Source organism: Zootoca vivipara, chromosome 3, assembly GCF_965207765.1.
Source record: "Zootoca vivipara chromosome 3, rZooViv2.hap1.1, whole genome shotgun sequence".
NCBI classification, from domain to species: domain Eukaryota; kingdom Metazoa; phylum Chordata; class Lepidosauria; order Squamata; family Lacertidae; genus Zootoca; species Zootoca vivipara.
In genome coordinates, this window is record NC_142586.1 from 92,237,440 (window position 1) to 92,263,075 (window position 25,636).

Consider the following 25,636-nt stretch of genomic DNA (forward strand, 5'->3'; position numbering starts at 1 on the left):
TTGCTGGTAATCACAGGTGGGGAAAGGGCTGTTGTGCTTAGTTTCTGCTTGGAGGTTTCCCATGGGCATCCGGTCGGCCGCTGTGAGAACAGGCTGTTGGACTAGATGGGCCTTTGCCTTATCCAGTAGGCTTTTCCTATGTACTTCAGAAATATGGTATCCTGAACAGGCCTAGCTGCTGTTTTTATCTGTAAGCTGCCTCTAGCCTTGTCAGGGGGAAAGGTGGGCTCAATAGCTCAGTAGCTAAAGCATGAGACTCTTAATCTCAGGGTTGTGGGTTGAAGCCTCATGTTGGGCAAAGAGATTCCTGCATTACAGGGAGTTGGACTAGATGATCCTTGTGGTCCCTTCCAACTCCACAATTCTACGATAAGCCCCAGTACACAGTGCTGTATCATGAATATGCAGCACCAGCCTTGTTAACCCCCCCCCCCTTGGGAGAAAGTCAGAAATGCTCTAGAGAGAGGATTGAGAAGATGCTAACAGAAGATAAAGGGAGAACCTCTGAATGCATGAAGGTGCCTTATACCAAGCCAGGCCATTGTTTTATCTGGTCCAGTGTTGACCATCTCGAATATCTCAGGCAGAGGTTGTTTCCAGCTTTACTACCTGATCTTGTTTTAACTGGTGATGCCAGGGGTTTTCTGCTTACGAAGTATGTGCTCTGCCACTTGAATCGTGGTCATACCCTGAGGGGAACCGGGTGCAAACCCTTGCTTGTCCTTAAAGGTGCCATTTAGGTCTTACCATTGATTTTGCATTGAAACATATAGACTAGCATTCAAACAAAAGGTCTCAGCATTCACTTTCTGGGAGTGCAGATAGTGAAGCAGAGCATAGAGTGCATATAGCAGCGTTGGTGTGATTGCATGTTGCCCACTTCAAGCCTCATGGGCCTTAATGTCCCTTACTGAAGTTCCACTGAGCAAGTGGCTTGGCACCTGTGGAAACCATCCCAGCAGGCATGTGAGCGTCTATATATACCAACAGTCTGAATACCACGAAAGTGGTGCATTATTCCTCAATACTGTGCGATTTCGGCATAGTTAACTGGATGACTTTGGTTTGGTTTGGTTACTGGTAGTGATTTTTGTATCTATATAAACATTAGCTTTTTTTAAAAAAAAAAAAGAATTATTCACACTGATTTAATTTCTCTAGGGGATCCCTTAAGAAAAAAATCATGGATCAAGACGGCTTGTGGTTTTGAGAGCAGCACTGTTACAGCACATCTTTCCTGCATCAAGCGGTTTCAGACCTTTACATTTTGCAGGCTGGTTTAGCAGCCACAAATAGAGAAGTGAAAGGAATACTCTGAATATTAAATGTCTTCAGAGAACAGGGGGAAAGGTGCACTAGGTTATAAAGCGAAGCAGCATGTATCTCCCTGTTTTCCATTGGCTGTTTATCCAACATCAATACAACACTTTAGGAGCCAAATTACTAAACAAGCTGCCAATTAGGCTTGCAGTCAGCTGGATAGATTAGTGGCTAAGAGAGGCAGATACAAGATTTTCATCTCTTGAGCCAATTACTCAAGTGAATTACCATCCACGGTGCTCCTTGGGAATTTAAGGTAGAAAAGACTCACTCTGCTGCGATAGTAAGATCCAGGATAGGGGGTCAGGGTTATCAGGCCATGTAGTGTAAAAATTGCCCAAGCAAAAAAGAGATCCTTCTTGGAAAGGACTTAAAGGATTTAGGGCTGCCAGGAGTGCTGGAAAAGAAAATAATAGTTGTGGGGTGTCCTGCTGCAGCAAACTTGTTAAATTCACATGTGTTAATCTTATAAAAGGGAAGAGAGAACCAAGACGCCCTCAGTTTTAGCAAAATAAATAAATCTTCAGCCTGAAATAGTGCCTTTTTAGGAAATGGTCAGACTCTGCTCCACTTTTACATGCACATATTACTAAAAATGCAGGGTAAGGAATATCAAATTGTGTTTAATCCAAAATCATTTAATTGGAAGTATTTGGAGAGCCCTACGCACATACATTCCCATGTTATGTTTTATTTCTAAACCACTTATGTTTCATACCTGGTGGTTCCAGACCCAAAATTTAGTGCTGCTCTGCTTAGGCTGCAGCCCTATGCATACTGAATAGCACCATTGAGCACAATGGGATTTAGTTCTGAGTAGACATCCAAAGGATTGCTCTGTGATGGTACAATCCTGCGCATATCTGCTCAGAAGTAAGTTTCACTGAGTTCAGTGAGATTGACTGTAAGGGAGGATTAAGAATAAACTCGTTTTTAAGAGACTGACTAAAGTGCTCCTAGGTAATTGGAAATAATTTATCTTAACATGGTAATTTATTATTAATACTTTTAGTACTTAATATTTTTAAGTACTTCAAAAAGTGTAGATTTTAATTGTCATATGAGAACAGACATTCTCTTTTCTCTCACACACAGGAAGGAACACTTTTCTAATATGCCTGCTATGACACATACTGGCATCATCTAAAAAGAGAACACTTTTCTTCTACAACTAATTGTTTTATTCATGTATCATTTTATTCAGATTTAATGCATTCAGTGATTTAAAATAAATGAATGCATGATATTAATCAAACAAGAGTTCGTACATCAATAGATAGACCTCCCCCACAAAAAAATAGAATGTTAAAAATAGAATGTACAGGTCAACCACAGATAAAGCTTGCACCACTAAGCATCTGCATAAATAAAGAGATCTGATTCCCCACCCCCTAAAAGACGCTCCAGTCTCAATCAGTATTTGTGCTCCATGAGAACGGCATTTTGCCCATGCCTATGTACCTTAAATGTGTGGCATTTTTTTCTAAGTAGTGTGCTTCTCGATTTCTGTTAACATATCTGCTGTTTTTTGGCCTATCAAAAGCAGCACATTCCAACTGAGTTCATTGGGACTTACATCTTGGTAAGTATACCTGGATTTGCAACATTAAACTCATGTTAAAGGGGAAGTGACATCAGTTTTCTTATGAGCCTGAACAGGAAATACAGTAATGTGTTTCAGTCACAGTGCAAGCAGTTAATGTTCACACACATTAAGCAAGAAATTGTTTATTTAATCAAGGCCACTTCTGGTATGTTGTTTTGTTTATGGTTTTTTTTTAAAAAAAAACAACTCTATAAAAATAAAGTTCAAAAGGTACCAAAGCAAAAGCTGCAAGATGTGCGTGTTAAAATATAGGCAAAGTTTCTGTGGTTCTTTTGTGTTTTGAGAGCCCTGCTGAAATTCTTAAGCAAATGTAAAACCTGAACTTCGGCAAGCTGTTGTATCCCAAAATGATTAAACAGATGTGAAGCCTGCAGCAGCATTAGACCTCTGATCTGATTTTTAGCTTACAGATGGAATTAAATTAATTCATGGCAATCCCTGTAAAATCAAGGGTATGGCACTGAATGCTAGTGCTCTGCTTAACCAGAATGTACCTGTTCCAACAGCTGTTGAGAAAAATTACATGGCTTAATTTTCATAGAAATCTACCTTTAATGACATCATAAATATTATTTTGGAATAAAAATTTAATTGCAAGGTTTGTTTTTTCTCTCTCTCTTTTTTACAAAGGAGTGCCTTGATTTACTATATACAAACTTTATTGCCCTTTTTTCTTTTATGGGCTTTATATTAAGTCTCTAAAACATTTACATGCATAAGGACTATCTCCAGGAATTGTGAAAATATGCACTGGTAGAACTACAAGACTGTACATTTTGGCTTACTGTGATTTCCCGGCGAATTCTGAAGAGTTTGCTCTACCAATGAAAGTCACTGGCCAAGCAAGTGTGCTCCATTTACTGTGTTTGTGGCAACAACTGCAGTGGGCTGCCCACTGACACTGTTTGTTCTGGTAGCAATCATACATTGCAGTCCTTAAACAGCAGAAAAAGCTTTCTGCCACTGGTGCAGCAGCCTGTTATTAATGAGCAGTATTAACTCTGGTCTTGCAGAGATTGTCACGAAGTCTTTCCTGCTGAAACAGTTGGAGATTCTCTGCCTTTCTCAAGCTGTTTGCATAGCTACTTTTCTTATAGATGGGGGGGGGACGGCTACAGTATTTATAATCCCTGGCATGTTTAGAAAGTTGCCCCCAATTGTTTCTGGGGCCACTTGCCAGAAACAGCCGATTGGGAAGTTAATTCTTTTAATTGTGATTTTCCAAGTAGTTGCTTTAATTAGTCGATTAATATAAAGTACAGTAAAATAAGTGTTTAGTTCCTTGCCTTTCAGTCAATGAGCACCAATAAATTTTGCATGTGGTTGTTCTCTCTGTGTTTTAGGTGACACAGGGAAAACTGCAAGAAATAAGGTTACAGTAACGGTCAGGGGTACCTTTACCTTTACTTTAATCGTTGCCTCAAATAGAATGCAATGTTCAAAATAAGCCAATTAGAATGCCTTTAATATGCTAAATCACTACTGTACAGAAAGTAGTGGCTTCAGAGTTTTCCACAAACAATGAAATATTGCATACAGCTTGCCCTTTTTTTTAAAAAAAAGGCAAACTTAAATAGGCCTAGTACAGATGCAATTCTGCCCCATCACCAGAGCATAGTTTAGTGATTAGGAACAACACACCAAGTACCCAGGTGTTTCTCCAAGTCCCTTCTCTCACTTAAACATTGGTCTCCTTCCTTTTAAATGTTGACATAGCATTATGTCCAAACGGCACTGATATTTTTTTGGTAACCATTGTGTCAAAACATAGTTTGCAAACCTGTTTGTGACCATCAGTTACAAGATGATCTGGTGCTAACAATGATTTGGTGCCATCAGACATAGTGCACTGACCCAAATGTGCTCATGTGCTCCCCATGAGCAAAGTGGAGCACATGATCCCATGCGATGCTCCCAAACACCAAACAGTGAATACCAAAAATAAGGCAGCATTCCATCTGCACTTGTGCTACAAGGGGTGGTAAATCAACTAGTTTTCTTATCCTTTAATCAATATGCAGTGACAGCAGACTTTGATCCACTGGGAAGTGCTTTTGAACCGTAGTTGGCCTCTGTCAATCTCAAGAGACAATGGAAGAGTGCACCTTCAGGGTTAAAGTCAAAGTGTTGGAGAGTTGCAGCGCCTGCCTTTAAACATGTTATCATTAAAAACATTGAATGATAGATACCCAGTGTTGCACAAGTGGATTTCCTCTTCCTCTTCCTCTCCTCTCCCCGTCCCCACCCCCACCCCCGCTCACAAATACATCCCAACCCTCCAAAGCAGATGTAACGAGAGTGGGGACTGCAGGAGGTAGGAGAGGGAGAGAAAAACCTGTTGCCTGAGCAGAACTTGGGTCTCTCAGTGGACGCGCACAATTGGATACCTCCCACCAACCTGTTTTCTTTCTGTAACCCTTTACACTGTGGCGTACGCTTTTATATCCCTAACATATCTCATTTTGTGTTTAAAACAATTGTGTAAGGAAGGTTATGCTGCGAGGGTGGGTGGCTTATTGAAAACCATTCAGTGAGCTCTAATAGCTGAGGCTAGAGTTAAAGCAAGTGTGAATCCACATCAAAATGCAGCACTTGATCAGGTGGGCTTGCAGTACGGTAGGAGCAACAGTAAGTAGTCTTGGCATGCAATTAGCAAAGCTGTTTTTTTGGCTTGTATATTTATAGGTGCTGAATGGAACAAAATGCATGGAGTTTCACATTCTGATAATTATATCCTATGTTGAGGAGGAAAATTTCATTATATTGTATATTAAAGTACTTAAGTATCAGTTAAAAACAAAACTCTTCCAATTACCTGTCAGTCACAGAAAATTGTGTACTTTCCACAGAGGGGCTGGGATCAAGAATAGTAACACCACTATATAAAGTTGCACATTTTGAAGAACAGGGTGTTCAGCTCTCTATTCCTTATAGAATGCTGGTTTCTGTTAATGTTAAAAAGAGTAATTATAAGACTTTCACTTTTTGGGTCCTTTGTTTTAACTTTCTTGTATTCATTGTTCAACATTTGTATCCAACTTTCAGCAAAGAGAGACTAGCACCTGAGACCCACCACAGCCTTGTTAAGCTGAGCTTGTTAGGCTTCCTCACTTATTTCCATCCTGCCCAGGACCAGCCCAAGACAATTTGCTGCCTGAGGCACAGGACAAGATGCCAGCAACCCAATTTTCTTATACAGGAGCCAAGCGGACTGGCATTTGCACCTTATTTCAAATCAGGCAAAAAAAGGACAGTGTCCTCAATCGCACCTGAGGGTATATTAGAAGATTCAGGACAGGCCATGTGGCATATGCACAGCTTTGTCCTCCAACACCTCAGCACAACTCACAGAAAGTGGGAAAGGACAAAAAGGGAGAACCCTAATCCAAATATCTACATGGCATTCTGACTCCAGTGCCACCATGAGCTGGGTTCTCTCATGTGCCACCACAGCCACAGACAGGTGTGGCACAGGCTGAAGTAGCTGGTAGTAAGCATAGATTGGATTTTTATAGATTAGATTTTTAGCATAGATTGGGCCTCCCCAATAGTATCACCACATAATGCTCAATATATATAGACTGCAAAGATTTTCGTGACAAATGTGCAGCTTAAGGGAGCTGAGCAATTCTTTAACATTGATTAATGCAACCAGGTTACCCTGTTTTCATTTCTATGGTTCTTGCCACCTTTGAGTCATGTTGGAATGTAATTTCCAACACATGTTATTATGCATGGTGTTAAGCATTTATATAATTCTTTTTTTTCCCCTTTCAAATAAGGGAAATTAGCCTAGAACATTTTCAGATCAACATGCAACCTTGAGTTGCACAAAGACATCCTGTTCTAGCAACCTATTAGATAAATTAGGAGAATAAGAAGGTTTAAGGCTTATGGGGAGATTATCCTGCTCTTCTGCATATGGCCATCCTGATTAATGCTGTGTATTTCTTTTAATCTCAGGGTTTGTAGGTGAAAATGCTCAACCGATCTCAGATAGCAACATTGGCAGTAGGATGCTCCAAAGTATGGGCTGGACACCTGGCACAGGCCTTGGACCAGAAGGCAAAGGGATAGCCGAACCAATCCGAGCAATCCAGAGGCCAAAAGGACTTGGGCTTGGATTCAGCTAACCGAAAGGCACTCGAGCTGCTGTTCAGACAAGACGATGACCAACCTTTCAACTTTGAAATAACTAAAAAGATTCAGCTGTTCACAGAAACATCCTGTGATTCTTACCGTCACTTTTGAATACAGAAGCCTCAATGTTTTCTATTAAAAGCTGCAAGGGACCGGCCATTAGGGCAGTCCTGATGTTTGAACCCTAACTCTGTAATGGTGCTAATCTTTTTAATTGTACTTTTTTATTTTCTGTGGTCTTGACCATTTATATTGTCAAAATTCCCAGGAACTGATTGGATTTGTTCCCCCTACCCCTTTAAAGACTTGCCAACTGCACAGGTGCACCTGAGTTTTTCCTTTCTCAGCCATTTCATAGAACAGGCCACTTTTGCTAGTTTCAATTATAATGGAAAGCTGCTGTGTTACTTAATAAGATGGTGCAGATGCAGTATAGTATTAGACCTTGCTGCACCTTCCATTCCAAAAAGGTCTTGGTAGATTGTTCATCAAGGCAGCATAGATGCAGAGCTGCTTCAACAGCACTCTAGTGGGGAAAGAAGGAGTGACAGAGTTCACCTTTCTAAAAGATTGCATCTCTGGCTCAGTGGCAGCCAAATACAGCCTTCATGGGCAGGGCTGCTCATGACTCTGCCTCATTTCAGGCCAGTTTAATTTGACATTTAATTTGATATATAATATTTGCAGATGAGCCAACATAAAGCACATCTTGCTTCCCCAGCATGCAATTTTGCATGAGAAACGCATGACAAACGGCAAGCTTTTTTATTCCAGGAGTTGCCGCATGTAACTCCACCCTCCTCTCTCTCACCCTAATACACACACCCTTTGAGTACAATTTTAATCGGTTGTTGCATCTTAGGTGGTGTTATTTTAAAAGCAAAGTTTTTAAACCAATTGTACTGTCATTTATCCAATCACTGTGAATGTGTATCCCGACCTGTTGTTAGCTAAGTGGATTTAAAATGGGACATTAGAGTCTCTGAATTATAGTTATAATTTGGAAGATATTTCTTAAGTAGGGGGGAAAACGGTGGTGACAAAGGTGGGCCAGGCTTCTCAGGCACATATTCTTGAAAGGATTTGAAACAGTATAACAGGAAGTGCTTAAATTTTATCAACAGCCATAATTTCACACTTAATATTTTGGCTTGCTTTTGTCCTGACACCAATCTCATTAAAGAGTCCTTCTATCACTGGACTGGAGGTTTATTTCAATGAGTGTGTTAGCTTGGCTTAATCATACCTGTACCCTAAAGTAATCACTTCAGAATTCATATACTGCTGCCAGCATAAGGCTGTATTCAGATGTCACACTTCCCACCACCTGCTATCATTTTCGTAATAGCATTCCCTACCAGACACAATGGGTGAGATCCAGAGAACTGCAAGCAAAGTTCCACTTACACCAATGGGCTTTCCTGCTGCTACATTCCCATTGCCGCCCACTTTGCCCTCAAAAGAGCCACTCCTGAGTTTCAAAGGATCTTCCAGAATGGGGTGTGCAGGGGGGCGAAGGAGAAAATCAGCAGGGATAATACCAGCTTTTGTGGCTGAAAAAAATAGGTACTCTTAAATAATAAAATCCAGTTTCTGAATTCTGCTTTTTTTCTTTTTTGCCATGCTCAAAACATAAGGAATAGGGGAAGGGAAGATTGAATTCTCAATGGCTTCAAGTAAGTAACAAACTGTAACCGGGAAACTGCCATTGCCTGGGCACTGTGGTATCTGTAATATATTAGTTGCCCCTGCATTGCACCCGACCATCATATGAATGGGCAATTAACTGGTTTCCAATAGAATAGAACAAAAAATATGGTGGTAAAATAGGCCTGCAAATAAGTGTCTCAGGAATGCTTGGATGCTAAGACTCCCCTCATAAAAGTTGTCTTCTCCAATATCCCAACACGAGAAGTGTTCTTCGTGGGGGAAGGCTATCTAGTAGCTGTGAATATTTTTTCCAAAAGAAACTAGCACTTGTCTACGTTTCCGAGCACAATTCAAAGTGTTGGTGCTGACCTTTAAAGCCCTAAACGGCCTCGGTCCAGTATACCTGAAGGAGCATCTCCACCCCCATCGTTCTGCCTGGACACTGAGGTCCAGTGCCGAGGGCCTTCTGGCGGTTCCCTCGCTGCGAGAAGCCAAGTTACAGGGAATCAGGCAGAGGGCCTTCTCAGTAGTGGCACCTGCCCTGTGGAATGCCCTCCCACCAGATGTCAAAGAGAAAAACAACTACCAGACTTTTAGAAGACATCTGAAGGCAGCCCTGTTTAGGGAAGCTTTTAATGTTTAATAGATTATTGTATTTTTATGTTTTGTTGGAAGCCGCCCAGAGTGGCTGGGGAAACCCAGCCAGATGGGCGGGGTATAAATAATAAATTATTATTATTATTATTATTATTATTATTATTATTATTATTACCTTCACACAATAAGATTTCCATTCGCTTCTTCCATTTCCTTTTCACCCAACAAGATCCTGGCTACCAGCTGATACTATCTATCTCATATATGATGCTATCTATCTCATATATTGGTTTCACCTTTTAAGTTACATTACTGAAATAAATGCAATTTTCGACGATATTCAAATTTTCCGAGTTTCACCTGTATTCCATGCTGGGGGGGGGGGGTGGGATGGGGAAGTGTCTTCTGTGGTAGCAGAAGGATGAAGCAGATAAGAAACTGGGGAAAACAGAAACAAGTTTCCTTCTCCACAATTGTATGACTGTGAATACGGTTCTGCCATGTCAAATGGTTGCCTGAGTTGAAGATGGTGAGGGGCTGAAAATAGAGGAGAGCTACTGCAAAAAATTGTAGGAGGAGAGGAAGAAGAAGGAAAGAGACTGTGTTTAAGGAATCTGCAGGTGTTCACTGGACAGATGGCCTCCCAAATGTCCTTTTCCCCTTGGGAACTGCCTTGGGGATAGAACTGTTACTCCTCTTCTGACAACAGCAGCCTTGCGCCTATGGCAGTAGCAGCCACTATACCAAACAGCAGCCTCAACTCAGACCTATTTGCAGGCCATATCCCTTGCACACCTCCTAGAAAAACATAAAAACTGCTTAACAGACCAGGAAGCAAAAGGTCAATGTGAATGTGACAGAAGTGAACAACCAGCTTCGTTGCTGTCTAGATGACAAGTAATGCAGGAGATGGAGGAGAGATGCAGATGATCATCAAGCTAGCATAGCTGTAAAAATACAGTATGGCCAAAGGAAAAGAAGGAAGCAGTTATGGCAAAGGCAGTGGCCAAAAACAAAGGTCCCAAGAAACTAAGAGGAAGAAACAGGAGCCAAGGGAGAATATATAGGATTCAGGTGACCGTATTTGTTTGCTAAGGTCGGAATTATCTACTCTGACTGATTGCTCAGTGTCTCGGGTAAAGGCTTTTGTCATCAACTGCGCTCTGATCGAATTCAGGTTGGGAACCCCTGGGCATGAACCAGATTTCATCCAGCTCCCCGGGTCCCCTTCCGACTATCAGCTGTTCAGTGAGGTGAGGAAGGCTTTGATGTGCAGGTCCTTCCCCTTTTCTGTTCCTTGCAAATATGCAAGAAGTATGCAAAAATGCATATGATTTTGAGGGTGCAAATACATTTTGAAGCTTGAGACTTCAAATAACTGAAAAGAAGGGATTGCTGTTCAGCTATTTATGGAACCTTGTTTGCATTCTTCTGGTATTACTGAGTTTTCACAGGCAAAATAAAGAAAGGGAGTTGGAGAGCTTCTTTTTTGTAAATATGTATATTTATTTTAAAAAGCTACGTGAATAAAATGGAAGGTAAATAGGAGTGCAATTATTAAGAAAGAAATTGCTCTGGGTGGGTGTTTGGCTCTGCCTGCTACTGGAATATGGCCTTTGCCACAGTAATTCATAAAGTGAATTCTATAACATGGTGATCCTGCTGTAAAAATGTCCCTAGAGTGTGCTACAATTTGCAGCTTCCCTCCCAAACAAATTGTGCTTCCTTTTGCAATGTGATTTTAGGTAAGTAGATCTAGGGATCAACCATTACAGTGTAACTGAGGAAAGGAGGGTGGTTTAGAGATTTAGTCATAAAACTTCCAAGAATTATGAGCTGGGTTGTAATTTAGATTTTAGAATAATTTATGGCAAGGCAATGCCTACCTTTGATTCAAAGCTGCAATGCTCAGTGTTAAAATGCTAGCATAGGTATTTCTGATGCTTCCACATGGAAGAGTTAAGCAGGCGTTTTCTCTTTGGTAGAGTAATAAATTGACATCCTCTGGAGCCTTGGTGGCTGATGGGTAATAATTTAGGCATATAGTAGACTTGATTCATTTGTTATCCAAGTAATACTAGACTACTGTACATACATGCAGCTTTAATGAAAGTACTGTATGTGCATTTAATATATAATCAACCTGACTGTTTTTGCATTTAGCACTGTATCTCCACTTTGTGATTAAAATGAAAAACTATAGGCATACGAATATGTTCTGTTGTAGAGGGATCATTGTGTAATAAACTTGTTTTCTACCATTTGCCCTTCCATTTTGCCTTTTAAAATTCAGTATGTGGTTTTTAAAAAAAACCCTGAAGTTGAATTAGCAGAAAGTGACTTTACATCCATACTGAAATTAAAGTTTCAAAACTGTGACTAGCCAGAACAGAACATTATAATTTCTATTAAGGGGGGGGTCCCCATAAAACAAAATGCCTTAAATATTAAAGGGTAAAGAGATATAGTCGACATATAGGGGTGGATCTACACAAAGGGGGGGGGGGAAATGCTATAAGTCACAAAGTAAATCGTTATAGCAAAGGGGGGGGAATCGCATAGAAAGGTTTTGTGCTCTATAGCACCATCTGGTGCTGCTTCTTTATAACACATTTAAAATGCTATTTTTTGACTAATGTAGCTGAGTCAGAAGTGGCTTTCCAGGTGGCTTAGAAAAAAGTTAAAATCCACACTATTACATTTTAGGGTTATAGCCATCAGTAGCCAATGTTTTAGTTTATGCCAGCAGTTTCCAAACTTGTTTTTCACGAATCACTTGAAAACTGCTGAGGCTCATGGTGGGCTACTTAACCATTTCTCTGACTGCCATACCAATTCTAATGTGTGATACTAGTTGCTGCATCATTTTAATTGCATTTTTATAGCTTCTTTTACTTCTATTGTATGTATTTACTGCATTGCAATTTGAATTAAGATTATAAATGTTCTTCACAGTCATGCCATAGGCCACCAGTTTGGAAACCCCTGATTTATGTTATCCCTCTGAGAATCATGGTGAATGAAGACAGGGGTGTGCAACTAAAACCTTGGCTGCATAGCTGCCAAGTACCCGGTGGAGAAATCCGGGATCAGCAGCCACGTGACACCGGAAGTGCGTAGACGCAACTTCTGGTGTCGCTTTGCCCATCTATGGGCACCAGAAAATGGCCAGCACCGGCACCGGAAGTCACATCTACGCATGTCCAGAAGTGCGTAGACGCAACTTCCGGTGTTGGCGCCGGCCATTTTCGGTGCCCATAGATGGGCAAAGTGACACCGGAAGTTGTGTCTACGCACTTCTGGACATGCGCAGGCGCGACCTCCGGCGCTGGCCATTTTCTGGTGCCCATAGATGGGCAAAGCGGCACCAGAAAAATGGCCGCCGACAGGAACAAAAATAAGGGAAATTAACAGGAGAGGAGCTGGAACGGGAGACCTCCGGGAAACGGTAAGTAAAAACGGGGGTTTCCCGGAAAATACAGGGTACTTGGCAGCTATGCTTGGCTATGCATTGTTTTTATCCCATGAGAGAATGCTTGAAGCATTCTCTGTGTTGCCATAATGTTCAGCACCACATGCGTTCTTCCACGTGGAATGGGGAGTTTTCATGCCAGCAATATGACCTATTTCTGGTGGTAGTTAGGTACCCTTCAATGACTGATTCAAGTGCATCCACATGATAAAAATAATGCATTGACCAGTCCCAAGAATCTCACTAGTTTTCTCACCTAGAGTTCCTATCATTTAAAAATACTCCCGAGCAGAGTTCCTACAATTTGAAAAAGGTTGCCGCATTTGGCAACTGGTCATTCATTTCTTTATCCACTGATTTATTTCAAATAGATGTAATCTGACTATAGTTTTTGTTGTTATATTAATCCTTCCAATAACATTGCTTGTATTCGAAGAATTTGTTGATCTGTTAGAATCACACAAGTTGCCTTAGGGGTAAGAATTGGTCTTTTTCGAAGAAAAAAACCCCCAAGTCATTAGGTATTAAATACTCATTGATTTAACAGGTTTGCCGGAATATATATTCAAGTGACGAGTGGACCATGAAGGCTCCTTCTGGAGGTCTCCTACTAAGCACAGACTCATTACTTTACACACCTGACATTTTAAGTAGATCCAGATTTCTCTCCAGCGAGTCAGTCCCATTAACTGTCAGTGTGATGATCTACTATTGCCACTTTTGGTTTTATCTGTACATTAGAGTTGTCTCCTGTCTTTGAATTGTCAGACAGCATAAATCATCCCCCTGATTCAGACATCGCTGCATTTGCAGCGGAACAATAAGACTCTATTCCTTGTCAACTTTTTCAGGGAAATGTTTGTGTTTTGTTGTAGTTGGAACAAACATGGGTGCATTTTTGCCTGTGCATTCTGGTTAGAAAACTGTAGATGTGGATATGAGAAGGAATCACACTGATCTCTTCTCTCCTACATTCAACCCTTGTCTAAAATCAACAGGTGAGCTATTTCTAAACTGTTTTCCTGTTTCTCCTCTTAGGCTATGTCGTAAGAGCAGCAACTCACCAAGAGGCTAATCATGAGCCACATTAATACACAGTAAATGAAAACTCTGGCAGGATCGCTGGAAGCACAAGTATTTGATACCTGAGTAATTCTTAATGAGTGCTACAGTTGTCTTATAGTGCAAAGGCAACACAGAACCAATACACCAGCATTCTCCCCAGTGCTTTTTTTCGGGGGGGGGCAGGGGTACACATACCCCTAAACATTTTGTGAATCTAAGTTTGGCCTCATCAAGGGGCAGTATTTCAATATGAGTAGGAAAATGAGAGTACCCCTGAACATTTTTGTAGGGAAAAAAAGCACTGATTCTCCTTATTTCATTCTGGTTATTAACTACTAGGGCAGGCACCTCCAACCTGCGGCCCTCCAGATGTTTTGGCCTACAACTCCCATGATCCCTAGCTAACAGGACCCGTGGTCAGGGATGATGGGAACTGTAGTCCAAAACATCTGGAGGGCTGAAGGTTGGAGATGCCTGTACTAGGGGATATTTCTCTATCATTCTCATCTTGGTTGAATTTGTTTGGCTTGGTTAAGTTTCTATCATTAATCATGTGACTATCATGTGACCATCAGGTCCAGTCGTGTCCGACTCTGAGGTTGCGCCGCTCATCTCGCTCTATAGGCCGAGGGAGCCGGCATTTGTCCGCAGACAGCTTCCGGGTCATGTGGCCAGCATGACAAAGCTGCTTCTGGCGAACTAGAGCAGTGCACGGAAACGCCGTTTACCTTCCCGCCAGAGCGGTCCCTATTTATCTACTTGCACTTTGATGTGCTTTCGAACTGCTAGGTGGGCAGGAGCTGGGACCGAGCAACGGGAGCTCACCCCGTTGCAGGGATTCGAACCGCCGACCTCCTGATCAGCAAGCCCTAGACTCTGTGGTTTAACCCACAGCGCCTCCTGGGTCGAACTCTGACTGGACAGATAGGCAGTGCTGCAATGGTACACAGGGTAGCTTACAAGAATAGCCTTCAGTTCTTTATAAGTTTGACAAGAGCTGTGCTGGTTCCAAAGGCTGATTGCTTTACTATGGATTGCCATGGTTAACCATGAGTCGCTTGGTAGTAGTCTGTGGAGCCATATGCTCCAGCCCCTAACACCAGGAGTAGCCAAAATGGTGCCCTCCAGTTGTTGTCGGACTGCAGCTCCTACAAGCCTCAGGCTAACATGGTCATTGGTCAAGGATGACGTGGTCATTCTATTCCAACAACATCTGGCTGCCCACCTTTCCCCAACACCCTTCCCTTAAAAGCAAGGGGTGGGTAACATGTAGCCCTGCAGTTTTTGCTTGAATCCATTTCTTCTCAGTTCCAGCCAGAGTGGCCAATGATTAGGGATGGCCAATGGGAGATGCAGTCCGACAACACCGGGGGGGGGGGTTCCCATATCTGTGAAATACCCACACTGAACCTAACTGAACACATCGGCGACAGTATTAGGCACATTAACTTCCCACTTAATTCAGAATGAGAACCAGAGTGAAATTCTGATTTCAGTCCAAATGAAGCAAGACCTTTACAGCTGTGCTGGCTTTTGTCCGGCAGGGCTTTGCTTCCAGCTGCACAATTTTTTAATTATAAAACGAACGTGCAGACATCACACATAGATGTTATACACCATTACATTTTTATCTCCCCTTCCTCCACTGAGAGCTCAGAGAAACATACAAAGTTATCCCTGACTCACCATAACCCTGTGAAGTAGGGTTTTTTCGGGGGGTGGGGTGGCGGTAGCGGCAGGCATTAGGGCTGAGTGGTTATTTTAACTTGGGTGTCCCAGTCAAGATGTTTATAATCAATGAAACTCAGAGTGTGCATGATTTCTTTACAATGCTATGCTTTGGCTTGCAATTGGAATGTTTTGACTCGTTTCCCTACCAATGAATATAGCACATCTTTGCAGTGTTTCTGGCCTTTTAGCCCATTTCCTTGTGGATTAACTTCAGGGACAGATCAGGAACAGGAACAGGAACAGGAGATTCTCCCCATCTCTTGGCATCATCAGTTCTTCTTCCCCACCTTCCTTGCTGTTGAAAGCAATGAACAACTGAATAGAAGATCCCCCAGTTATCCCACATTCAAATTGCCATTATTATCTCCTATAAATTCATTTCTCCCATGTGTACAGGACTATTCAAACCCTAATCTCTCCCCATTAGCTATGTGGGTGGGGTGGAGGAATAACATGGCTAGATTATTTATTACCCTGTTCAATTTTTAAATACTAACCTATTTTTAAGTACAATAAAAATATCCACTTATGTAATAAAGATTTAGCAATTATCTCAAATTAAGGAGATTATTGACAAAAGATGTCTTTTACAGTAAATACCCTCTGGCAATCGGAATTCCAAAGCTTTGTATGTGGAAGTGCCTTTCAAAAACTATACAGTAATTTTAAAAAACCGCCAATAATGGCTATTGCATGATGTGAATGTTTAGAGGAGAGAGGGAAAGCGGAGGTTCATAACCCCAAACATTTTTAACCAGCTCCGTGACTATTGTTTCACAGCCTTGGTGTTGGGCTTTTACATATGTGGAATGTTCCAGAATACAGAAGCATTCAAAATTGGGGGGGGGGGGACAACTGAGGAGAATTTTTTTTAAAGGGAGGAGGGAAACCCTCTCTATGCCTCTCCTAAACCATTGTATTTCGCCATTATGTCAGTTAACAACTACACTAGAAACAAGCGGCAGATTTTTTTCCCCACTCTGTGAGTAATTGTCTGCATAGCAGTGACAGATGTGCAATATAGCAGCTTCTTCAGGAAAAAAAATTAACAGTTTGTCCAGCATGTCAGCTCGCTCTTTTTAGTGCTTCGGAGGTCCTGGCCCCATTATGGATGATTTAGAAATTGAGGCAAGCTAAGACCAGCTGCCTGAGTTGAAAGCCTTAGTTAGTAGGCCTCATCTGCATTCCAGTATTCACTTACATCTAGAAATTGGTAGGGCCCCTCCGGCCACAAGATGAGTGCGGGCTGACAATGCCTTGATTTGTCGAGAGAGAGAATAAATGGGTTTTTCAGAAGATGAGGAAATATCACCATTACTGGCCAATTTACAGCATTTTATCTGTTCTTCAAACATGTCACTTTTGTTATTGTCGCATGGTAATTACATAGTGAAACGGAAAGAAAACAAATTCCGGTTACATATTCAGATGGATTGCAAAATCATATAATCCTGATAAATGCCCATTTATGATACACATGGATGAAAGGTTCATTTTAATTTTGAATAGCTAGCACAGCCATAAATACGATATAGGATTAGATGCCACTGAATCCGATTACCAAAAGCAAATAGCATTTTTCCTCACTCTTTTTCATAACGAGCAAATTTGTAACAAGGAAGGTATTTAAAACAAAGGGGATGGGGGGGGGGGTTAGGGATTCCACCCACCCTCTCCCAGTCTCCTAAAATAATATTTTAAGCAATATTGTTCCAGGAGCTCTCTTAAAAATATCAGGATTACCATTGCTAAAAGTGCATTATTTCTGCAAGCAGCTCAACATTTGACATTAAAGGCTCACAGAAAGAGCCCCTGTCCCCTGCGCAAGGCGGGCACTTGAGATGCAGACAGAGCTGTTGTCATTAGATCTCCAATAACAAAGGCGGTGGTGATAAAAAAAAATAGTGGTTCCATTATACGAGTTTTTATGCCCAGTCTTTTGAACAGAAGACTTAAGTCAGATGCTAAAACTCGGAAAATCTGTGAAAAGCATTAAAGACAACCCCAGACATTGTTAAAGGCTTCTGGTTAAGAGATGGTTCACTAAAGCCATAATAGCTCATCAGATGACATATTGGGCTGTCTCTTCTGTTGGTGATAAATAAGGAGCACTATCCACCAGGAACATCTGCACATGCCCGCTTTAAAGGAATATAAATAGTTGGGCATGCAGTTGCTGAAACAAATCTCCAGTGGATGGTGACCATTGCATGTGGTTAAATAATGCACATCGGCACTAACGTTACTCACAAGCCTTTTCAAATAAGTATTTTCTTAACTGACAAGCATCACTTTACAAACGTAGAATCTATCCTTCAGAGACCCAGTGTTGCCGCCATTAATAGTTCTATTTCTTTAGAGTTGCGACTAGACCCACGTTTAAGTTTCTGCTTTACCACAAAGCTTACTGGATGATGGCTGTCTCACAAATATAGTGTGAGAGTGAAATAATATAAAATAAGGGGTCACCACAATGGTATTCAAAATAATTCCACACTGGCTCTTAGTTGATTTGTCAGGCAGTAGATGGTCTTCATGGTCTGTCCTGGGACAACAGCTCCTATTGCTCCCAGATAGTGTCCATGATGGAGATGGTGGCTTTTCTCTCTATTGTTGTTGTTATGATTTTATTTTTTTATTTATTAAATTTTTATAATACCTCTCTTTATCTGAGGATCACAGGGCGGTTCACAACATAAACATAGAAAATGAAAACACAAAATGCATAGTCAAAACAAAACAAAACCCAATAACCTCTCTCCCACAAACACATGTAAAAGGCCATAGAATGTTTGATAAGCCAAAGGCCTAATTATAGAGAAATGTTTTTGCCTGACACTTAAAGATATGTAATGAAGGTGCCAGATTAGCCTCCCTGGGGAGAGCATTCCACAAACTGGGAGCCACCACAGAATAGGCCTCGAGTTCTCGAGTTGCCACCCTCCGAGCCTCTTGGGGAGAGGGCACACAAGGAAGTGTCTCAGACAATGGAAACTAATTGGCAGCCAGTGCTGTCAAGCCACCAGAGCACTCTCTCCTCCTGTGTTCCAGCAACTGGTATTTGGCAGCATGGCTGCCTCCAGCTGCGGAGGTAAAGCATAGCCAACATGGCTAGTGTTTTTGAGATACATGTTTTCTGGCATACCAGACTCTCACAAAATGGCAGGTTTACATGTGTGTGTTTTTGTGGTGCCCACCCCCACCAGAAGCCCACGGAGGAGGACCTTGTCAATGGAAGGAGGGGGAGTGGTGATAGATGGCACCAGCAAAAAATGTCACCACGCTTTAAAAAACAAACAAACACCTCACACAGTATACTTCACCGAGAGTTGTAAGGAACCATGAAAGTCATCTAGTCCAACCCCCTGAAATGCAAGAATATTTTGCCCAGTGTGGGACTCCAACCCACAACCCTGAGATTAAGAGTCCCATACTTACCACCTGAGCTATATTGGCCTAGGGATCTCTAAACTACATCGCACAATTGTTACTCCTCGCAGCAGGAAAAACAGCTACTGTGCTCTCCAGTAAAATTTTGCATGCTTTGGTCACTTTCCATTTAGACTACTGTAACGCACTCTACAATGTTGTGGCATTTTGTGCCCTTTAAGCCCAGGATAGGGAGATCCACATATGGGGTGCCACATATGGGGTGCCACTCTACATTGAGCCGCCCTTGAAGACAGTCTGGAAACATTAGTACAGAATGCAGCCACAAGAGGATTGTCACTTCTGTGTGTTGACAGGTACCAGCGGACTCTGCACTACATTTCTCCACATCAGCCAGGCCATGCTCTGTGGCTGGGAGAGGGACTCTGCTCATAACTCCATGTTAACAACTCCCTCATAACTCTGCTCATAACTCCATGTTAACAACTCCCAAAGAACTTCAGGTTGCTGATAGACTCTTGATCCAAAATACTCAGGCTGGTCCTTTGCTTAATACTCCCAAAACCCACGAAGACAACCGTTCCTCCCCATTCCATCTTTGGCAAGATAGGACAGATGGAGTTCCTCAGCAGGAAGCTGGCTCTCTGTTGGCGAATGATCCCCATTTTACAGCACATGCTTCTTTAATATTCCCAAAGGCCCAGAAAGAGTTAGCAGCCCCTCGGTCATCCCATGAGCAAGAAAGGGATTGACAGCTAGTGGGCCATTGTGGGGCCGCCCTCCTTACATGGGGTGCTGCGGGATGGGCCATACCTAGTGGGGATGTTTGTCCAGCTGATTCCATACTCCATCATTATACCCTTCCGACCCAAGAGACCTGGCCCAGGGATGACTGGTTAGTGAGGGGATACCAGTCCTTTATAGATGAGGCCAACATGGGGTTTGGGATCACCACCATGGAAGGGCGAGGGAGGTATGGCGGTGGGGGTAGATTTTACAGGCGAAGGGTTTTGAGATGTGGTGATGCTCGAATCCCTTCCAATCTTCGCCCCATCCCGAGGGACGAGGGTAGGGCGAGCAGGGATTACCCACCTCCGTCACTGGTGTTGTGCAATGCCAGGTCTATAGGCAATAAAACCGCCACTATGAGAGACTTTTTCATCTCACTGGAGGTCGACCTGGCTTGCGTGACTGAGACCTGGGTGCGTGAGGGCGAAGTAGTTGCCCTGCATGAAATAACACCCCCGGGCTTCTCCGTCCTCCACCAGTCGCGGACTGTGGGTCGGGGGGGAGGGGTAGCGCTGTTAATCCGGGAGGATTGCTCTTTCAGGGCTCTGCCATCACCATCAATCACCGGCATTGAATGTGTTGGCCTAGTGTGGGGCACCAAGGGGGGCTTGGCTGTCTGGCTGGTGTACCGACCACCTAGCGCACCAGCAGCCACCCTGTCGGACCTGCTGGAGGTGGTGGCAGGCTGGGCCTTGGAGTTCCCTAACCTACTGGTTTTGGGGGACTTCAACGTCCATGCAGATGCCACCCCCTCCTCACGGGTTCCAGATCTGGTGTCTTCCATGGCGACACTAGGGCTCTCCCAGTTTGTTTTGGGTCCCACACATCAAGCAGGCCACACGCTGGATTTGATCTTTGGTGCGGGTATAGACGTGATCATGTCCCCAACTGTGGAAGTGCCATGGTCTGATCACTACGCTCTGAAAGCCAGGATTGACTTCCTGCCCCTCCCCTGCTTGGGTGGCGAGCCTATTTGGGCTCGCCCGCATAGGCTGATGGATCCTGATGGATTCCGTCAGGCCTTGCGGGACCCTGCTCCCCCTGGCGGCTCATTAGAAGAGCTGGTCGAGAACTGGAACAACCGGCTCTTGGCGGCCATCGATGAGATCGCACCTAAGCGCCCTCTGCGACCCCGCCGAAACCGGGCCCCTTAGACCTTAGACGGCTAGAGCGAGTATGGCGGCGTGCTCACGACGGAGCCTCAAGAACATCTTACAGGAAACTTATGAAAGCCTATGAGATGGCGGTGAAAGCTGCAAAAAAGTCCTACTTCTCAGCTTCCATTGCATCCGCTAGCTCTCGCCCAGCACAACTTTTTAGAATAATCAGGTCTTTAACAACCCTAGAGGAACAGCCAAATTTAAATACGAATTTGACCCATAGCTGTGAGGCATTTGCGAGCTTTTTTGCGGAGAAAGTCTTGACACTCCGCCGTGACCTCCCTGCCAATTTGAATACAATGACAGAACTGGAGGCCCCTCGACTGTCTTCGAGTTCAGTATTGGACCAATTCGATCAGATACTCCCTGCCGATGTAGACAGATTCCTCCGGGCTGGAAGGCCCACCACTTGCTCCCTGGACCCGTGCCCGTCTTGGCTGATTAGAGCGTGTCCAGATGAGGTACGGGCCCCCCTGGGTGAGATCATCAACTTGTCCCTGGGCACAGGGACTTTCCCAGAGGAGTTGAAGGAGGCAGTGGTGCGTCCACTCTTAAAGAAAACATCTCTAGATCCTTTAGATCTATCCAATTATCGCCCGGTTTCGAATCTTCCGTACCTGGGTAAGATAATTGAGAGAGTGGTTGCCGAACAGCTTGGTAGGTTTCTGGATGAAACATCAGCTCTAGATCCATTTCAGTCCGGCTTTCGCCCTGGTCATGGGACCGAGACAGCTCTGGTAGCCTTAACAGATGATCTCCGTAGACAGCTGGATCGAGGTGGGTCGGGACTGCTGATTCTTTTAGACCTGTCAGCAGCCTTCGATATGGTCGATCATGACCTTTTAGACCACCGCCTTGCCGACGTGGGGATTCAGGGCACAGTCCAACAATGGCTGCGTTCCTTCATCTCAGGTCGGGGACAGAGAGTGGCGCTAGGGAGGGAGTTGTCGCCGCGGCACCCCTTGGTGTGTGGAGTCCCGCAAGGCGCAATCCTTTCCCCAATGCTTTTTTAATATCTTTATGCGCCCCCTTGCCCAGATTGTCCGGAGTTTTGGGCTGGGTTGTCATCAATATGCTGATGACACCCAGATCTATCTGTTGATGGATGGCTGCCCTGCCTCGGCCCCGGACACACTCACCAGGTGCTTGGAAGCTGTGGCTGGATGGCTACGTGGGAGCCGACTGAAGTTAAATCCTTCGAAGACAGAGGTCCTCTGGCTAGGTCGGGGCGACATGGGGTTGGGGGGCCAACTCCCATCTTTTGCAGGGGCTCAATTGGTACCAGCGCCTTCTGTCAAGAGTTTGGGTGTAACCTTTGACGCCTCCCTTTCCATGGAGGCGCAGGTTGCATCCACAGCAAAGGTGGCATTTTTCCATCTCCGCCGCATCAAGCAGTTGGTCCCTTACCTCTCTCGCCCCGATCTGGCCACAGTGATCCATGCGACGATCACCTCCAGGCTTGACTATTGTAACTCGCTCTACGCAGGGTTGCCCTTAAAGCTGACCCAGAAACTCCAGCGGGTGCAGAATGCCGCGGCGAGGCTCCTTACAGGGTCCCGGCCGTGGGATCACATTCATCCAGTGCTTTACCAGCTGCACTGGCTCCCGGTGGAGTACAGGATCAGGTTTAAGGTGCTGGTTTTGACCTTTAAAGCCCTATGCGACTTGGGACCCTCGTACCTACGGGACCGCCTCTCCTGGTATGCCCCGCGGAGGACCTTAAGGTCCACAAACAATAATATTCTGGAGATCCCGAGTCATAAGATGGCTAGATTGGCCTCTACTAGAGCCAGGGCCTTTTCAGTACTGGCCCCAACCTGGTGGAACGCTCTTTCCCAGGAGACCAGGGCCCTGCGGGATTTGTCATCTTTCCGCAGGGCCTGCAAGACAGAGCTGTTCCGCCTGGCCTTTGGGTTAGACTCAGCCTGACCCCTGTGTTTTTCTCCCTCATGGCTTGGATTTATGGCCTACTTGAAATGAGGCTGCACTTTAAATTTTAATACTGTATTTTAATCTGTATTTTAACTAATTGTTTTTATGTTTTATTGTGGTTCTGTTGGTGTCAGCCACTTATGGCCTACTTGAAATGAGGCTGCACTTTAAATTTTAATACTGTATTTTAATCTGTATTTTAATTAATTGTTTTTATGTTTTATTGTGGTTCTGTTGGTGTCAGCCGCCCTGAGCCCGGTTTTTGACTGGGGAGGGCGGGGTATAAATAAAAATTTATTATTATTATTATTATTATTATTATTGTCTCACCAACATGTGGAGAGATCTGTAGGGCCTTATCTGTAGTGGCACCCCATATGTGGAGCTCCCTATCCTGGGCTTAAAGGGCACAAAATGCCACAACATTGATAGGATAGGCTTTCCTGATTTATCAACCTTTTGGATTGTCGGAATTAGTCTCTTATCTGCATCATATTAACTGTATCCTTTTAACTTTTGCTGTTGGCCTATTGCTGATGTTTTAACTGTATCTTATATTTTGCTATTTTTTTAAAAAATATATTGTATAGAAGCTGCTTTGGAGTCATTTTTAATGGAACGCATTACAATCTTAACATATAAAATAGAAGAAATCTTAGCAAATATAAGAATCTTAAATAAAATAAAGTAAAATATTTTATTTATTTATTTATTATTAAATTTACATCCCACCCTCCCAAAGAAACCCAGGACAGCAACTGCAATGAGAAAAGTCATTTCTGTGAAATGTGGAACCAGAGGACAGGGTGAAGGTACTTTCTGCATTATTATTTTTAGACCATTTGAATTAAGCATGGCCACCCATTTGGTTTATTTTAGAGCATGTTCAGCAAAATCCAGGGTTAGGGTTAGGGTTAAGTGTGTTTTTTTATTATTCTAAACTCTAGTGGCAACAAAATTCATCAGCATTCCTGCAGGTCTGCTCAGGGTCCAGGAGAGATGCAGAAGTACACCATGTTCTGGAACTGAGATCTAATAAAGACATTCTATTGTGATTCTGTCATGGATAAATACAATTAGGCAGTTGCTAAATGCTTACCTGCATCAAAGTCAAGTCTGATTCATTTTTTGGCTATTCTTATTTAAATGTGTCATAAATATGACTAGGTGCCAGCAGCCTAAGCAACCAGCCTACAGCTAAATCTGCTCTGAAATGATTAAATTATATCTGCCTGAACTTCCCTGACCATGTAATCACTTAAAGATTTACAGTTTTAGGTCAGGTATTACAGGTTAGATTATAGTTATAATAAGCCTGAGGTTGATGCAGGTGAATATTATAAATGACTGGTATCATTTTAAATCTTTTATCCAAAGCGGTGTGTGGCTAATGAAGTAACCTTGCTCCCCCTCCTGAATTGGACAACCAAATCAATACATGGCTTTTCTTGAGGCCTGGCCTAGACTATACTGTCACATACAGGAAACAGTGCAGTGAGTTTAACACCTCCATGCTGTTGTCTAGGCTCCTTTTTCTCTTTCTGGGGAAAACTATCACATGGTGGCAATAAGATTATTTGCAGCATTATTCAGTGAAAGCAGGGCTGGCACCCAAAAGCTTGCTGTCCGAGATTAAGGATTAAGGTGCTTGCTTTAAAAAAAATTTAATTTCTAGCATTTGTAAAACCTGAGATTTGAGACACGATGTCCATGCTCAGTTTTTTTTTTTACTTTCCTCCTGCACACACACACACAAATCCTGTCAATACCCATGTCAGTGTGTGCACAACTCCTGCCATGGAGAAGCGCCATAGTTCAGTGACACAGCATATGCTTTTTATGCCGAAGGTTGCAGGTTCAAACCCTGGCATCTTCAGAGACACCCATGCCTGAAACCTTGTTGGGCCCAGCAGCGTAGACTGGGAGAGTCAACATGGTGCTCTCCAGATGTTTAGGACTACAACTCCCATCAGTCCCAGCCAGACCTAACATGGATCCAACATATAAAATAAATCTGACTAGGGCCCCACATCTGTGCAAGTCCCACCCTCCGTTTGGGGACGCACATTGCTGTCTCTTGCATCAGGGGAAACGTGATTTGTCAGCAATGCAAGTTGCTCTTAGGGGCGGGATTCTCAAAATGAGTGCTACTAGGTTTTTGGATATGGGCTAGAAAACAAATGTGTGGTGTGTGTGGTTTTTTTAAATGAAAAACAAAAAACAACAGCAATGCTGAAACCTCACCAATCATTTGCTTAGTAAGGAAGGAGAACTGGGGGCAGGGGCAAGCACTGAATCCAGTCCTGGTTAACTTAATTAGTAGATATTAATTTGTTTAAAAAATGAACCACCACCTCTAAGCAGTGCACATAGCCGCATCTATTGGGTTGGGTTGGCCAGTTGGGGAGTTGTACAGACTGCACTCATTTACATGCATGAATGCGCATGCTAAGAATCCCACTAAGAATGTGTGTGCTCCAGGCATTGTTGCAGAAAGATGCACTAAAAGAAACAGCTAATTTTCCCAATGCCATTCCTTTCCTAATGACTGGGTTTTGTGTGTTAATGTTTCTATTGTTTTAATATTCTTGCTTTTCTCATTCATATTCTAAGAGATTATTGTTAGTGCCAACTCATTTGATTTATCATTTAGCGAAAGCACTTGTTCAAAAAGTCAGCACTGGATATTAAATGATGATTGCCTGCAATGAATTTCTTCTCAACATCTGCAAAGACAATTTTGCCTTTTCTTCTGCCACTTAACTCTAAGTGAGAGATCTTAAG

The 25,636-nt window shown here is 43.1% G+C and overlaps 1 protein-coding gene across 1 annotated transcript in view; it reads left to right on the forward strand.

Annotated features, from left to right (window-relative positions):
* The window catches only part of GPATCH2 (G-patch domain containing 2), a 107,190-nt gene extending 98,923 nt beyond the window's left edge, over nucleotides 1–8,267 (forward strand). Inside the window, exon 10 of the mRNA XM_035111346.3 lies at nucleotides 6,890–8,267. Within this exon, the coding sequence (XP_034967237.3) occupies nucleotides 6,890–7,059 (170 nt within the window). The 3' untranslated portion in view covers nucleotides 7,060–8,267. The remainder of the gene's footprint in view (nucleotides 1–6,889) is intronic.
* The last annotated feature ends 17,369 nt before the right edge of the window (nucleotides 8,268–25,636 follow it).